The 16,906-nt window shown below is 38.4% G+C and overlaps 1 protein-coding gene across 1 annotated transcript in view; it reads left to right on the forward strand.

Moving 5' to 3' along the window:
* SACM1L (SAC1 like phosphatidylinositide phosphatase) overlaps nucleotides 1–16,641 on the forward strand; it is a 31,881-nt gene extending 15,240 nt beyond the window's left edge. Inside the window, exons 6-20 of the mRNA XM_069811246.1 lie at nucleotides 693–752; nucleotides 2,356–2,389; nucleotides 5,135–5,236; nucleotides 6,043–6,128; nucleotides 6,318–6,404; nucleotides 6,865–6,933; nucleotides 7,038–7,117; nucleotides 9,097–9,195; nucleotides 11,869–12,007; nucleotides 12,235–12,304; nucleotides 12,394–12,466; nucleotides 12,925–13,018; nucleotides 13,101–13,193; nucleotides 13,849–13,906; nucleotides 14,586–16,641. Of these exons, the coding sequence (XP_069667347.1) occupies nucleotides 693–752; nucleotides 2,356–2,389; nucleotides 5,135–5,236; nucleotides 6,043–6,128; nucleotides 6,318–6,404; nucleotides 6,865–6,933; nucleotides 7,038–7,117; nucleotides 9,097–9,195; nucleotides 11,869–12,007; nucleotides 12,235–12,304; nucleotides 12,394–12,466; nucleotides 12,925–13,018; nucleotides 13,101–13,193; nucleotides 13,849–13,906; nucleotides 14,586–14,722 (1,281 nt within the window). The 3' untranslated portion in view covers nucleotides 14,723–16,641. The remainder of the gene's footprint in view (nucleotides 1–692; nucleotides 753–2,355; nucleotides 2,390–5,134; nucleotides 5,237–6,042; nucleotides 6,129–6,317; nucleotides 6,405–6,864; nucleotides 6,934–7,037; nucleotides 7,118–9,096; nucleotides 9,196–11,868; nucleotides 12,008–12,234; nucleotides 12,305–12,393; nucleotides 12,467–12,924; nucleotides 13,019–13,100; nucleotides 13,194–13,848; nucleotides 13,907–14,585) is intronic.
* Nucleotides 16,642–16,906: the final 265 nt, after the last annotated feature.

Genomic DNA, 16,906 nt, shown 5'->3' on the forward strand with positions numbered 1-16,906 from the left:
ATTAACCCTCATCCTCAGTGACACATTGTCTGCCTGCCTCATCTTGAAGTTGAGATATATGGCACTTCCCAGAGCTTGCACTACATTCTACAGCAAATGTCACGTTTGTGACTAATCTGGTAGCTTTCTGGAACATGCTCAGCAACCTGCTCGAGGTACTTTTGAGGTGAATTAAGAATAGCAAAGAAGTGAAGTTGAAGTGGATCACTTACACAGCAGAATATAAATACTTTTGTCTTTTAAACTACAAGTATTGTTTAACTTACAATTCTTGGAATTGTTGATTATTGCATACAGGACTCCTTGCATTTTTACCTTCTGCCCATTTTAGGAGTGTTACCTTGCTGCTGTTCTTAAAATTTTGGGTAATTTCTTCAAGCCCTATTTACTTAGGGCAAGGACTGGAATGTTCTTCCAATACTGCAGCTCAGTTGTTAATGGTTTAGCATGCCTGAAGTATCAGGGAATGCCCTTAAAGATTGGAGGGAACTGTTCTTCTTTTACCTATTTTTATTTTATTTAGATTTCTAGTTGATGATATGAAGGGTACTGATGAGAGACGGGCATTCCATCTCTGTGTACACCTGTTCACCTACACTTGTGTAATGCGTGGATACAATAATACTGCCTTTATGTTTAATGCAACAGAACTGACAGTCTCTAAAAGCGTGTTGGCTTTTTTCTTGCTGCAGGCAGATCCACGGTTTGTATGGAACGGACATCTTCTTAGAGAATTTGCTGCTCAACCAGAGGTAAACACTTTGTAATGATTATATTAATAGAGGACGAGTGTACTTTTACTATAAGTATACAACAGTTCCCTGTAATTCTGTTTCAGACAGCCAAAATCTAGTATAATGTGGCTGTTCATCTTCTAGTTTAGCACAGTGACAGTATTCTGCTTTCAAACTTCCAATTTTATGTCCATGTCCTCAATAGTACATGTAGTAAAGCTGACTTTTGGAAGTGCCTGCATTTGAAGATACTGTGCTGAGATCATGCTTGTATAAACCAAAGGGGAAGTTACACTGCACAGCATATGCTTCTGAAGCTTTTGAAGTTTAGCTACTTACTTATCTTTAGGTATAGGCAAGGTTTGGCTCATCACTTTTTTCCTAAGACTGGCTAGCAACTTTCTCCACAAGTGCAGTTTAAATTCCATTTGCCTAGTGAGTAGGTCATAAAGCTGATAAAGAGTAAGACTAATGGTTAGACCCTTTCAGTTTATTTCAAATGAAGACTAGCACAGTGTAACCTTTGAATTTACTTAGTCCAGCAAATACAAGTGCATGACTATGAGCCACAACTGCAGTACCTCAATGGCCAGACTGATCTAAGCTCCTTCCTACTAGAGACTTCAGATGTGTGTTAAACTTCTTGAATTGTCTGTGCTACCACAACCTTTTCTCTCTATCAGTACTTCTCATTTATCGAAGTGAATGACATGCTGCTTCTATTTCTGTCTCGGTAACCTGTGGAGATGTTTTATGTTAGACAGCACTGTTCCAAAAGGCTGGATTGTGCAGTGCTTCTGGAATGCGAAGATAACAGCTTAGCAAAGGGCTGTTGTGCATATTCTGGAGGCCTATGACTGGGTATATAGTTTGCATAGTGCTATGCAGTCAAAGCTTGGGAGGTGAGAGAGAAGCTGTAGTGGGAGCAACAAAAATCCCAGTGTCACTGGTTAGTGAAAACAGATGTAGGAGGCAAAACAGAGAAGCTGAAAAGGGAGATAACCGATGTGTAAGGGGAAGTGTGACCTAGTATTGACTACAGGTGACTTGCTATAGTAACAGTTTTAGGTAATGAGATGTGTTATTTCTGACTTCCAGTATTGGAAAATCTTAATTTTATATTTTCTTGAAAGACCAAAGGTATTCAGGAGTGGCAGGGTGGGAAAAACCCTGGAACAAGCATTTTGAGTATTAATCACATGGAAGTATCCCTTACTGAAGCTCTGTGTTGTTAACTACCATCTCTGCTTATATCCTACTGTGGACGTTCATCAAATACCATATCAAAAGGTTTTCAGTGTGTACTGCTTTATATCTGGCATGTTTGTAGAAGAGTAAATGCCATGTATAGGATGTCAAAGCAGCTTGTTTTTTGTCAAGGTCACTTAATTAGGATTAGATAGACTTTTACTTTTTCACTGCTGCTAATAAGGGTTACATGTCTTGCTGTTTTCCTTGAACTTTTTTCTCAGAATTACTGCACCCTAAACAAAAAGTAAAGGATAAAAAGTATATAAAACTATCAAAAAAAAAAATCCTAGACAAAGCATAGTCACCCACATACCTCTTCTGGCTGCTGGTGCTTAATATTTTTAACATGTGGTGTGTGTGTCTGTTTCAGATCCATAGGTTTGCTACACCAGTGATGCATGGATGTATCCTTCTACGTTGTAAATAAAACTCAGTGCTGAATATGGTAGTCTAATAGCAAAATGGCTGCTGAGGAAGCTGCTCTGTTGGCTGTGTTGGCAACTGTAACATAGAACGCAATGTCAGAATTAAGGTGTAGTTCTTTCAGATATGAGCATTACATTTTTTTTTGACAGCCCACTCGTATGATAACTCACTTGAATATTCTGCTCTTAAGGGTTAATGTATTTAATTTTACAGGCATGAATTGCGTAACTCTTTCAATGGGGTTGAAGGTTAAGATGAATGGCAAATGCTCTTACATCAGCCTTAGTACTTTTTATCTTGCTGTAAGGATACCATCGTGTAGCATTTACTTTGAATATAAAATAATGGTGAACAGTTTTGACTTGAAGGAGTGCTTATGGATGTTCCTGTTGGTGAATAAAAGGATAAGGAGTTCTGCTGGAGGCTTGTGGAATGTTTCTCCTAGCCAGCTGTTTTTCCTGCACCAATGCTTTGGGTAACAGTCTTTTTAGCAAAGCAGTTATGAGTTTATTTTTGAAAAGGGGTGTATGCTGTGAGTAAGCCTAATGCTTTCAGGAGGCAGTGTTCCTCATGCAATGTGTGATCAACAAGAAGTCCCAGGTGCTCCTGGACTGGCAGCATCAGAAGGACTGGCAAGACTGGACAGAGCAACACATGCTGCGTTCTCCTTAGTTCCTCTATCGCAAAGGCCCCTCAGGTGTGTGCAGGGAACAGCTTCCAGACTGCATTGGTTGTTCTGGTAGGACTGTTAGCAGCTGGCAGATCTACAGCCCTTCTTCCCTGTGACTTCATTTAATGGAAAATGTTGTGGGAGTAGGTGGAGAGGCAAAGAAATATAGCAAAAGGGAACTGTCAAAACAACCCAGTCCTTATCCTGCAGGTCCTAGGTGAAAAAGTCTGGGTAGATTGCAATTAGCAATTGGCAGACTGCAATTAACACCTTCCTCTGTCCTATTTTCACTATATAAATAATTAGCATAAATAATGTATGTTTTACTATAATACTAACCAAACACCTTAGAGAACCCAGGAATTCGAAGAAACTAGGGTTTTAGTGATGAAATTACTAGGAAGAGCCCTAAGCAGACTGTTCCAGGGCTGCTAACAGTTACTTCAATAAAATAAAAGATTCTTTTTTTCCCCCCATATAAACCTAAATAGATTTTGTTCAGCTATCTAGACTGGGATTCTAGTCTTGCAGTGATGAGAAATAATGGACTGACTTGGGTAATCAAGACTGACCGCCTAAAGTAGATTTAATATTTCCCTTGCTGTTCCAAAAAGCTCCTTCTAAAGAACAATTGTTGTGTTTTCCTTTTTTGTGTGAGTGGAAGTAGCCAGTAGCAAGCTGCCATTCAAGTTAGGACAGAGATTGCAGACAGAAAATGGGCTGACTATTTCTAAGCAGCTAAGTTTAGAGGTAACCTTTCTTGCAGGAGACTGTTGGCTGTACAAGTGTTGAATTAAAGGGTGTAGGACCTGGCAGTAATTTTCCAGGAAAGCAGAGGAATAGGTCTTTTTCAGTCTAAGTTATGAATTGTGAGAACATTCTGGACTAGATAGGGCCAATTTGTATCTTATTTTTTTTAATTCTTTACAAACAGTATTAGCACAAATGCCCACATAACTCAAGATGTTCCATATATGCAATCAGTGTGCTCTTTAACATAGTGTAGGTGCCCACATGTGACACAGCTGCTGTATGTCCTATTTGATTCATAAATGCAGAATCTAGATTTCACTGTAAAATGTGCTATTTTAAAAAATAAAATGTCTTGTTTACATTACCAACCTTAAGACAAAATATCTAGATTCCTCAAAGAATAGAAGACTGCATGCTAATAGTGCAGCTTGCAAAAATTGACCATTTTGATCTTTTGCTTGCTTTAAAGTTGTAGGTTTCTATTTTTAGGGACAAAGGAAGAAAGCCTGTGAATCTACCTGGAGAAATTACTCATGATGAATGCTGGTCTCTACTAGACTTGATAGTTTACTGTAGTCCCAAATAAAGGCAATTATAAACAGCACAGAACAATACTCTAAAACTGAAACTAGTTGTCAATGGCCAGTGTTTGTTGATTAGTCCCAGATTATGGTGTATCTGCCAATTTGGGTATTTAGCCTGAGCAGGAAATCATGCTTGTGTAAAAAGCTCTCACTGGAGACTTGGTACATGTTCATTCTTTTTCTTCACATGGATTTGAAAGCCAGTCTACGTTACTGCTAGTTCTGGCATCTGTAAATGTGACGTACGTTGCACTTAGAGGCGCAAGGTATAACAGCCCAACTTAGTCATTCTTCTAAAAGCCTAGAAAAGAGTTTTGAAGTGGTATTTTGTTAAAAGCAATAGGGGCAAGAAACTGTTAAGATAGCTTAACAAAACTATAGATGAGATCGATGTAGCACTGAATAGAACTTCAGAGGTCAGTCCTTTTAGTGACCATAGGACCATAAGATCAGATTAATCTTTTTAAATCCTGTTTTTTCAAAATCATAGCAGTTTTAATATGTGATCATCAATGATATCACCTATAGCCTGTCTTTTTGTGATGTGCATACTGATCCTAATATTGTTCCTCAGGTTTAACATTCAACTGCTACTGGTGTGAGATGTTTACAGATTCTTTGAATATGGGTACTTGGTTCCTTGATGTTTCCTACCTCTTGATATATAAAAATATCTTAATGAAATTTTGGGGTTTTTCCTTAATGTTAGTCATTAGTTATTACTATGCATTCTTGTTCTATAAATGGCAAGTGTTTTGACTGGCTGCTTGTTTCCAGAAGAAGCTGTTTCAGGGCTGGTGTACGCTATTATGTAAGAGGTAAAATAGCAAATTGATTTATTTTTAAAATAATGTGAATTCCATCTATACATGTGACTTACCTTTAAGAATAATTGCTGTATAATGACTTGCACAAAAAATGCTTGTAATAGAGCAAGGACCTTGTGAGACAAACTAAAGAAAATCAAAGAAAATACTAGGAACCTGTATGATGAATAGAAGTATGTTATGGTATTTGTTAAAACTGACTCTTCTTTATTCCTCCTAGAGATAACTGCAAAAGTTTTTTCTAGTGGTTTTTTAACACTTCACTGTTTTTACTGGAGTTAAATGCAAGTGTGTAATAGCCCTTTTGGCCTAGCAGTAAATGCAACTAAGAGCATCATTGGTGCTGGCAGGGGAGCCCTGAATAGTGGTGTTCTCTAATTGTTTCAAGTTTAAAAGTGAACAAGGAAATGGTTTTAAATTACCTTCTCTGTTCTTGGTCCCAACATACATGCTTTTGAAGCAATTGGTCTGTTTCTGCAGTGCCATTGCTATTGAATTGTGAATATTTTGGTGTCAAAGCACTCATGTTTTATTTTGTATTAAACCCCTCAATTTCTAGGGCTAGAAATATCAAAATGTGTTAAGCACATCTGTGCTTCTTCAAGCTAAATTTCCTACAGATCGTGTTAAACTTTTTTGCCAAAGGTGTGTTTAATTTACCATCTTGAGGTGGCTCGGTGGTATTTTCATGCTTTCTGTGAGTGCTTAGAAGGCATGGGTAGGAAGCCTTTTGCTGATATACTGTCACTGTTCTGCAGCTGGTCTGAGCTGGTTAATGCGGTCTTTTTCCTACATAGGCATTGATTCAGAAGGACATGCTGCAAACTTTGTTGAAACGGAACAAATTGTGCATTACAAGGGGAGCAAGGCATCGTTTGTTCAGGTAAAGTCAGTGTAAGGAACTGCTCACTGGCTTAAGATCTATAGATAGATAGCTCTGTGTTTCTAAACATAGATTGTATATAAGATGTGCATGCACACAAATAAACAAACCAAACCAGTGTGTTTTATTTTTAAATGACAAGTGAGTTTGTAAGTTCTGTTGTTTAAAACTATTTCCATTCTTTTGTAGACCCGTGGATCAATTCCTTTTTTCTGGTCTCAAAGACCAAACCTCAAGTATAAACCAAAGCCACAGATCAGCAAGTCAGTAAATCATGTATGTGAGTGTTTGTTGTGTCTTGGGGTTTTAATATATTTCTGGGCTCATGTTTGTGTGATAGGGTAACAAACTGTAATCAGAAGAATAAAAATCAGCAATACTGGATTGAGCTTTGTTTTTAAAAAGTAGTAGCAAGAAGCCTCGTACTCCTTAGGATGAGTTCAGAGCCTGAAAAAAATCCAGACATCAATGGGGGTAGTTTCTCTTTGATTCTTGTTTGCAGCAGTTTTAGTAGCTGTACCATACTCGTTATCTGTGGCATATTTAATAAGGAGAGCTGAATGGACTGGGGGGTTGAAAGTAGAAATGTATTAGCACAATAGAGAACATCAAACACTGTTCTTAGTTATAAAACTATCTGTGCGGTATCATCAAAATGATGATTATAGAGATTTCTTGTAAATCACAGATCTCAATAGTAGTGTACATCTGTCAACGCATTTCCTTTCTGTTCTAGATGGATGGCTTCCAAAGACATTTTGACTCGCAAATAATTAGCTATGGAAAGCAAATGATTGTCAACTTGGTATGCTTTCACTTTTTTCTTCCTGAAAAAGCTGCTGTTCTTTTAAGCAGGCTTTTGAGTAATACTGTCTCTTTTTTTTAATTTTTTTTTATTCTGTTTCCCAGGTTAACCAAAAAGGTTCAGAGAAGCCTCTTGAGCAAACATTTGCAAAAATGGTAAACAGCATGGCAAATGGAATGGTCAGGTACGTGTGAAGTGAAATGATACATCCTGTGTTGAAAGTTGAGCATTGCCTCAGACCCAGATTCATCAGTTCTTTGGGGGCCTTTACCAACTGTCTGATTTGTTTGAGTTTTATTTTTATGAAGTACCTTGCATATGACCAATGCCCCTACCTCAGAGCTCATATTTTAAGCAGAAATGAGACCATGAAGTGTGTGAGACAAAGAAGAGACAGATAGAATAAAGGGAGCTCAGAGACAATGGTAATGTCAGTATTGGAGTAATAGTATGCTATGAGAACTGTGGAGATCTCCTGCATTTTAGGAAAAAGAAATGCTCTGTAGAACTAGCTTCTGGCCAAAGGGCTTGGTTACATTACTAATTAAGGGAGTGCTGAGTGTGAGCAAAGCAGTGTTGAGGTAAAGGAGGAAACAGTAAGGGGAACACATAATTTAAATGTCCGGACCTCAGTGTAACAATGGGCCAAGAGAGCAGAGAATGCACTTTAATCATAAGAGAAATTCCATCTCTTTGTGGGAATCTTGAGCACAGTATACAATTTTACAACCTGCCTGTGCTTGTTTTCACTAACTTCTAGAGGGAGGGCTAGCATCCAACTCCTGCAGATACTTACCTCTACCTTTTCCTTGAAATTGCTGTATAGTATTCTTGTCACTCATGTATGTCAAAGGACAAAATCCTACCTCTAAGCAAAAAGGCATCCTGTTTTAATAAGGATTCACTTCCATCTAAGCATAACTATGGAATTGCAGAGTATAATCAAAATGCCCTTATGAATCCTGACATACTTTGAATTTTTTCCAAGCTGTTTTCTGCTTGTATGATGCCCTGCTGCTACCTTCACCAGGGTAGTTATGGATGTCTCTCACTTCTGTGTGCTTCTTTTACTACCCTCAGGGGTGTGCTTGTGTTATTGGTGTGTAAGTGTGGATTTTTCTTTTGGTTTTATTAAAAAAGACCACTTCTAAGGTGAGCTCTTTCCTCATTCTCACACCTAGGCTGGTATTGATACCTTAGCTGCACGAAGCTTGTGGAATTCCATGCATCTTTGCTATAAAACCATTTGATGGAAACAAACATGTAAAATTCTGTCAGGGTGTGTTTCAGTGATGCTTGTTCTGTTTGTTAAAAAGTGGTATTTGTCAGCCCCATCTTCTTAATGCTGCCAAAATCCTTTCTTTGTTAATCAGTTTTGATGGTGTTTACCTGCCAGACTGAGACTTGAGTCTTCAGAATATATATACCATCTTTCTTCATGCAAGTAGTCTTGAAAACTTGGCAAATAATATTTGGATTATGAATACTTGAGGGGAGGAATGTAATGCCATGTAATTCCCAGCAAACGTGTATATAAACACATTGAATCAAACACCACTCATCTAGAGCACTTCTTGCCAGAAATGAATTGGCTGTTAAAATCTTGTTCAAAGTCAGTAGCTGTGTAATTTTCTTATGACAGAGTAGGTTAACTGTTCAAACAGAACCTGACTCAGGTTTCTAGAGAGCTATCAAGGGAATTACGCTGCATGCCAGTAAAGAATGTTGCATTTCAACACCTGTGTCTATTTCAAAGTGAACTGAAGTTCCCAATGCAGTTGCTTGGAAGAGAGGAGGGCAAAAGAATCCTGGTGGGGAAAAAAAAAAAAAGATGAAACCAGATGCATATCCCTTCTGTACTTTCTGGAGGAAAAATACTAGCTGGAATGTAGAATGAGTAACTTGGAACTGAATGTGTGCTTCCCCAGACTGGTGGCATCTTGTAAAGAAATGTAAATGCTGTCACCATGCATACTAAGGGTGCAGCCTTGGGAAGATTACAGAGCACTGACAAAATCAACAGATATTTGCTGGAATCCATCTCTAAAGAAAAACAAATCCTCTGTCACTACCTGTTTTATGGATCAGCCCTTCCCTGTGGGGTTTTGAGACCTTTACTATGGTACGTATGTAATCTGAAAAGATGCTTCTCTCTCTTAACAGATATGTAGCATTTGACTTCCATAAAGAGTGCAGTCGGATGAGGTGGGATCGACTTCAGATTTTGATGGATCAACTAGCAGAACAGCAAGATGAGTTTAGGTAAGGCTCTGCAGTTCTACTTTGCACTGTTAAAATGAGATCACTTTCTCATAGTTTCTATTGTCTTGAGTTAGGCACAGTAAAACAGACCTGTAACCTTCTGTAAAGAAGATGCATTCCTATGCATTAGTGTTTCCGTATCTCTGATCTCTTGCTGATACTATGTGCAAGCTTAGAGACCTGGTGGTGGATCAGATATAGAGCCCTTTTCATGTCCCAATAAAATGGTTCTGAGAATCATAGCAACCCTGTGTTGTGACTCGAGCTGCTTTTGTACCTTGGGTAAAAGGTTAGACAAAGAAATAAGTGTGCATACAACCGAAGCTATTTAAAGAGAAAAGTCTCCTTAGATGATATTTTTTTCATCCAGTAGTGATTTCATGTGGTGTTGACAGCAAATTGTTCTGCTACATAGCATCAAATACTTAGTGCTCCTTCCACAGGCACCTGCTGTCTTAAAAAGCGTTTTCTCTAATACACATTGCTTGTGGCACCAAACCTTGGCACTGGCACTGACTAACATAAGTAACCTTGCTAACATAAGTAACCTACAAAGAAACAAATTCTCATTTTGTTTAGTCATAAAAAGGTAGACTAAATGTCCAAATCAACTTAAATTTTTGTTTAGTCCCACAAGTGTGTGGTTTTATGCACTTCTTGGTCTTTGCTACTTGTAGACATGTAGATTGTTAGGGAAACTGTTTACTTTGTTCTGCTTTTCAATTGCTTCCTTCCTGTTCCTAAAGTCTTGTGTCTAAAGCACAAAGTAGATCAGCTAAAACATTACAGAACTGGTAGTGGTATATTCTATCTTTAAACAAAAACAAAAAACAAATGAGGTAAGCTGTGGAGTAGAACAGGAGTCTCATGAATGAAATCTCTTGCCTGGAATGAAGGCTATGGGAGTAGTATAAATTAATGAGATGATAGTGAATGTTGTCTGCCCACCACCAAGAAAAAAAAAAGTCTAAAAAACACACGAAGAGCTGAAGAATAACTTGGCTTTGAGCACTTCAAAGAAGGAGAAATAAGCATGTAGGTTTACTATACAGCAAGGATCCTTTATTCTTAGAACAAATACTGAATCCCGTGACTTGTTTACTGTCGCCTGCCATTGGAGGCTTACAAAAGAACCAGCTTTCTTTGAAATGAAGACAGACAAAAAAAAAGGCTATGTGTCTCTAAAACAAGATACAAAAATGAAGGCTCTTTCTCAAGATTAGGTTGGCTCTACCTTGCCTTGTTTTGTTTCATTTAGGGTGACTATTGCTTAAATAGGAACGGAAAAGTCTGAGTTCTGATATTCTTAGAAAATAGTTCTGTAACCCTGATGGAGGTAAACAATTCTATGGAGGTAGACAGCTCTATTTTCTGCAGGTTAAATCCAGTTGTGAAAGACCTGTCAAAGGAGAGCTGGCTTGTTGGGTTTGGGGAGGGTGCTGGGTTGGGGGGGGTTGTTTGTTTGTTTTTAATTTTTTTAGAGCAATTATAGGAGATGCAGCACTTAAACTATCTTATTAACCAGAAATGTCTACTCTTCAACTACTATGATTATCCTAATATCTGTTCTAGGCAAAGCTTGGGGGGGAGAAAGGGGAAAATGAAGATTTCACAGGTGTTATTGTCTCCTTTAATCATAGAACGATGTAAAACATGGTTTAACAAAACTAATTCTCCAAGAATGACAAAAATGGGTCTTGTTAACACAAGGTTGATCAAAGTAAATGCATATGCTTCTAAGGCTCTTGATTTTAGTACTGCATGACTCTTAAGACTATAATCTTAAAATGCTGTACAGTACCAGTGGATAATATGCTTGTTCACATTCAGAGTTCATAATTACATAATGGAGTAATCAAATCGACAGAATATGATCTGTAAATCTTTAGGCAACTGGAAGTTTCATGCTGTGGCAGAAGGACAAGCGTAGTTCTGTCCCATTCACACATCCAGCTGATAACTTGATCGGCATATTTGTTTTACCAGCTCAGTTATCGGAATACTTGTATGCAATTCAGTATTTAAAATGAGCTGTTTGTTATCAATTACTAGAAACACTTGGTTTAGTTGATTAAAAAGATTGAGGTAACAGCATATGCCATTGCAAGAGGGAACATCTGGTTCCCCCAGATGTTTGTGTAATGGAAGAGATGAGCAAGTGACAGTAGCAGATTTTTGGTAGTGGCCTTAAAGATATGACTACCTTCCTCAAAGATCTGTGCCTGACAGCTTATATGACTTTTTATGCAGTGGTGACTGTATTGAACCATGTGACCAGGTGATACACAAATCTGGTTACTTCTGCTGTTACACTCTACTAATGATCTTGATATCTGTGGAGCTAAGACCCTCTGATAACGAAAGAACATAAAATATAAGTCACTGATTTTGCACCAGAAGCTGCTCTTCCCAGTGGCATGTAACTCAATATTGCTGCTTTCTAAATGATAAGAGTAAATACTGCCCTGAGATTACTAAATGTTTATATATTGGTGCTATTTTTCAGCATGGGAGGGGAAGAATTCAGGGAGGCATCACAGTTCAAAGACATGGCTAAGAAGTCTTTGTATGCTCAAGACAACTGTCTTTTGGTTGCTAGAATATTTACTTCTGAAAACATGTGGTTTATATGGACTGTTGCCTATAAATACTTAGGTGGACTGTATGTGTTAGTTATTTTCTAGTTGATTCCGATGGTAAAATAGTGACTCAGCAGGAAGGAATATTCCGCAGTAACTGCATGGACTGCCTTGATCGGACTAATGTGATTCAGAGCTTGTTAGCACGCCGATCTCTTCAAGCCCAGCTTCAGGTAAATATTTATTGTTGTTTAACAAGCTAGAAGAGGAGAGAAGCTTTCTGTTTGCAATGGAAATGTAACTTTAACACTAGAATAAGAGCTTGCATACTTGAGTTACTGTTCTACTTACTTGAAATGTGTTGGCCAGACTCTAGTTTAATAAATGTAGCTTTTTCTGAAAGCAAATCCTAATTTTTCTAGTGAACTACTGGTGAGCCTTGGTATTTTTTTTGTTTTAGAGGCTAGGTGTTCTGCATGTTGGACAGAGAATTGAAGAGCAAGCAGACTTTGAGAAAATCTACAAAAATGGTAGGCTGTTTACAGAGTTCAATCAATCACTTTTTTCCAAACAGCGTACATAACTTCCTTAATCTTTCCTAATGTTTTCCTATTCACAGCATGGGCTGATAATGCTAATGCTTGTGCCAAACAATATGCTGGAACTGGTGCCTTAAAGACAGATTACACAAGGCAAGTCAGCCTTTCCTGTAAAGGCCTTCTGGGTTTTTGGGGATGTTTGGGATTTTCTTTAAGCCTTCACATCTGAGAAGGTTATTAATTTGGGGCTTAGGCCATTAATGAGTTTTGCAGTGGTTCAACTGGTAAAATGTCAGACTAAAATCTACAGAACACCATTCTTCACTGTGTTTATATGAAAGGAGAAAAGGCTATTTGGAAATAAAACCACGAAAATGTACCCCTTCAAGGCACATTTATATTGTGGGGTGGAGAGAAGTGTAATTTTACTTTCAAGCTTTGTTACAAGTATGTGTGTTAATAATGCAGAGGCAGCAGTAGATAAATGTATTTACATGCAGGTGTTCATTAAACATAGTACACATTTGAACAATGAAAGAACAATTTCAGATTTACAGTCTTCCTGAATTTATAAATATATTGTAAATATTTCTCAAAACTTCCTGTTGCAGAACTGGGAAGAGGACTCAGTGGGGCTTAATAATGGATGGCTGGAACTCATTAATACGTTACTACAAAAATAACTTTTCTGATGGATTTAGACAAGTAAGCTAAGCTTTTAACTGTGGGGGAATGTTTGATAAACATGGCTGTGCATTTTAACTCTTGGTCTCCCTTTCTCTTGCAGGATGCAATTGATCTTTTTCTTGGAAATTATTCAGTGGATGAAGTAGAACCTGCTAGTCCTCTACATGTCAAGAAAGATTGGAAGTTCTTAGCTGTGAGTATGGAGACTTTATTCATGATTGGAGAAGCACATACCACCTTTTAGTCACTTGCTTCATATGACTAAGTAGAACATGTCTATTTAGTAATGAAGTGTCCCTATAATCTGGTTATGTTTCTATGATACCTGCTTATAGGACTAAACCCAGACTGTTCCCTTGACAGAAAATGGAGTGTCCTTGAGGTATTGAAAAAACTGCTGCTTTTTTTTTTAAATCTGCTTCATCAAGTGGAGAGGGAGAAATTCTACTAGTCACCATCATGACTTTCCTTCTGCAGAAGAAGCTTGTGAAGATCTCTTCTCATACTTCATGCAGAAGCATAGACTGTAACACAAAAAAAGCTTTTTTTTTTTCCCCTCCCCCTTCTCTTTTGTGAAATGGGATTTGGGGACACTACAGGTTTAACTAGTGGCTGGTGTATATTTTTTTTAAAACAAAACACCAATCTCTGAATAGATAGAAGGTGTATTTTAATTCTTAACCTAGTTATTGAACACACTTTCCCACGTTTTGGAGCTATCCAAAATTTTATTTAAGCAACTTCATTGCAAAGCAAGTAAGTAGCTTTGCAGTATAGCCCATCTTAAAGGAAACTAAGGAATATATGTGCTGCTGTATCAAGTGATTATTCTTTTTCTCTTTCCCCAGTTGCCTATTATTATGGTGGTTGCTTTCTCCATGTGCATTATTTGTTTGCTAATGGCTGGTAAGTCAATATTGAGTTTAATTTCACAAAATGATCTTGCTTGGGTGTGGACTTTCAGTATATGGTTACCAGAAACTATTCAGTATAAAATTGCTTCTCAGTCATACTAAAAGGTATTTGAGCATGGCTCTGGAGACTGAGGGTCAGCACTATATCATTAACGTGGGAAAACCTGAGGTACTACAGAAAACAATGTTAAACCTTCTGTAGAAGTCACTTAAGGGCCAGTTAATTTCCCCCAAATTTAGTTGCACCTGAGTAGACATCTAGCTTTATTATAGGCTGAATGAATACCTACCTAATTTGGGGCAGAAAGACAGTTCAGAAAAGTCAGATCTAGGCATAAGCCTGTTCTGTTGGATGTCCCCCTAACCAAAATCTGTGGTGGGAGTTGCGAAGTTTTTGGCCACCTGCTTTTGCCTTGAATTTTCTAACATTAGTGCCAACAGAGTTCTTGACTCTGACTTCCATAGCCGTCTGTTCTAACTCTGTGGCCAACATAGTCTTCCTAGGTAAGAAAACAGAAAAAGAGAAGACCCCAGTACTCATGGAAGACTTCTAACTTCATTTGACAGCAGATCTCTGAGGGAGGGCTTGAAATATTTTGCTTTTGTACTAGAAAAACCTGTCTCTGGTAATTGGAGATAATGAATTAAAATGTGTATCTGAACCTTGACAGGTGATACGTGGACAGAGACACTGGCCTATGTGCTTTTCTGGGGAAGTGCAAGCTTTGGAACTTTCGCCATCATCCTTTACAATGGCAAGGATTTTGTAGATGCACCCAAGCTGGTCCAGAAAGAGAAGATGGACTGAATTTGTGTGTGTGGAAAGCGGCTTGGTACTGAGGATTCCTCAAGCCACACCTGGAGTCTCTACTGACCTGCTTTCCACACCAAATAGTGGTTGTCTTAACATTCTTCCTTAGCGGGGGGGGGGGGGAGAAAATTGTGTCCTTTGGTGGTGGTGGCTTTCAACTGAGAACTGACTTGACAGTCTTAGTTGCAGTGGTCTTTGGAATATTGCATTAGTGGAGGGGGCTTCACTCTTACTGGGATAATGCAAAGATGAAAGCCGGCTTTTTGGTGTCTGGTGTGTTTTAAGGCATATGTGGACTGCTTAAGCTTGTAGTCCACCTGGGCTGTTTCAGCTCAATTTTTGGTCTCTGGCTTGACAGGAGAGAGCTCTGATGCTGTTCATGTGTCAAAAACCCCAGGTGTTGAAGCATTGAACAAATAGCTTCATACCAATGAAAACTCTAGTTCTAAGACTTAGAGCTGGATTACATTTGTTGTGAGAAAGTCCATGTGAAGGAGTCTGTGCATATTTGTGTGTGGATTCTTTTCACTAAATATAAAAGATTTCTGAATCCTAATGCTCTTCTAAAATGAGCTTTTTGTCCTGTCTTGGTTTATCTAGGACTGATGCAATATTCTACTAATCATAGTTTGGGTGAAAGGACAGTGTAATTGGATGTTCCTGAAGTTGCAAATGTCTTGCACTGTTTCAATACTACCGTCTCCAGATGATGATTCATTAGTTAGCAAGTTAAAATGCAGAGTTTTCTTTCTAAAGATGTAAATGAAATCAAAGAATGTAAAAATCCTTTGCAGTGTTTATTGAACCTTCCTTATGCTAAAGGTCCAAAGTACTCTATTACTTTAGAATGGGTCACAATGTAAAAGGTGAACTTCATATTGTTTTGCTGGTCAGCTGCTTCTATTCTTGGTTATGTCAAAATAATTTATGAAAGAAGGAATAACAACCTGAGGAGAAGGTATTTAGTCTAAACTCCATGTTTGCACTTGGGAGCAGCAGCTTGCTTTTTATGCATGATACTGTAACACACTCTTAAAAAAAAAAAAGAGGAAAAAAAAAGCTACAGAATAATTTGTGCTGGTTAATAATAAATGTGTGTCTTTAAATTTAGTGCTTCCAAGCTGTATAAAAATAAGTAATCCTAATCAAGGACCAATTTTAAACTATTTTGTCACTTATTTTATATGGTTTGTTCAAAACCAGACATGGAACTTGCTTAAGGCGCTGTGCATTGTTTAATATTTCCTGTAAGTACAGCTGTATATTCAGATTGTGAGTATAAAATTTAAATGGGGGGAAGGGAGAAACATGTAGAATAAATACTAGGACTAGCACAGTTGTCACTATTGAAGCTAGAACACAACACACTGATACTCCAGTGTTTCCTTGTGTTATGACTGAAAATATGTACAGATTTTTGCAACTGTTTACTGTCTATTTTAACCTTGAATGTTTCTGGAGGCCTCTCTGGGTTTTGTGTAAACATAACCTGTTCATAAGCACTAGTACTTGCAAAGTATCTGTTTGCTTCTAGATGCTGTAATGGAAATACCAGTTGACGGTTAACTGGAAAATCCTCTAAAACTTAAAAGTTTTTTAAGGTGAACTCCATTATGGGCACAAAGTACAAGACCAGCGTAGACCCGATCTTTGAAAATTGTGGTTTGGATGGCTTGCTGGCAGGTGGCATTTGAAGCTTGGTTCGGTTGTCTTGCAGTCTAGAACTGAATCTTTGCATCTTGGGTGATGAACTTGTTGCAGCAAAGACCAAATGTGGATTGCTTGTAAGACCTAGAATAACATGGGTTTTAGAAGGTGGACAGCACCTGTATTTCAGTGCTTTGCAGAGAGTCTGTATTTCTAAAATCACAACTGGTGTACTCATAAATGACAATAAAACGTTCAACTTTTCTAGATACACTGTCTGGGTGCGTTTTGCGCTTCGGAGCGGACCGTTCCCCGTTCCTTACCCCCGTTTCTCCCCGGGAGGACGCTCGTTGCCTGAGCAGACCCTGCTCTTTCTGTGCAGAACTGCTGCTGGCCTCCCTCAGCCTCTGCCCTCCTTGCCACGGCCGGCTCTCCGCCCGAGCACGACTCCGGCCGGGTTTCCGCCACTCTTCGTCGGAGACGGCTTTCGTTAGCGCTGACCCTCGCTCCTTTGTAAAGAAACGGCCGCGGCCT

The sequence above is a fragment of the Haliaeetus albicilla genome, chromosome 2, assembly GCF_947461875.1.
Source record: "Haliaeetus albicilla chromosome 2, bHalAlb1.1, whole genome shotgun sequence".
NCBI lineage: Eukaryota > Metazoa > Chordata > Aves > Accipitriformes > Accipitridae > Haliaeetus > Haliaeetus albicilla.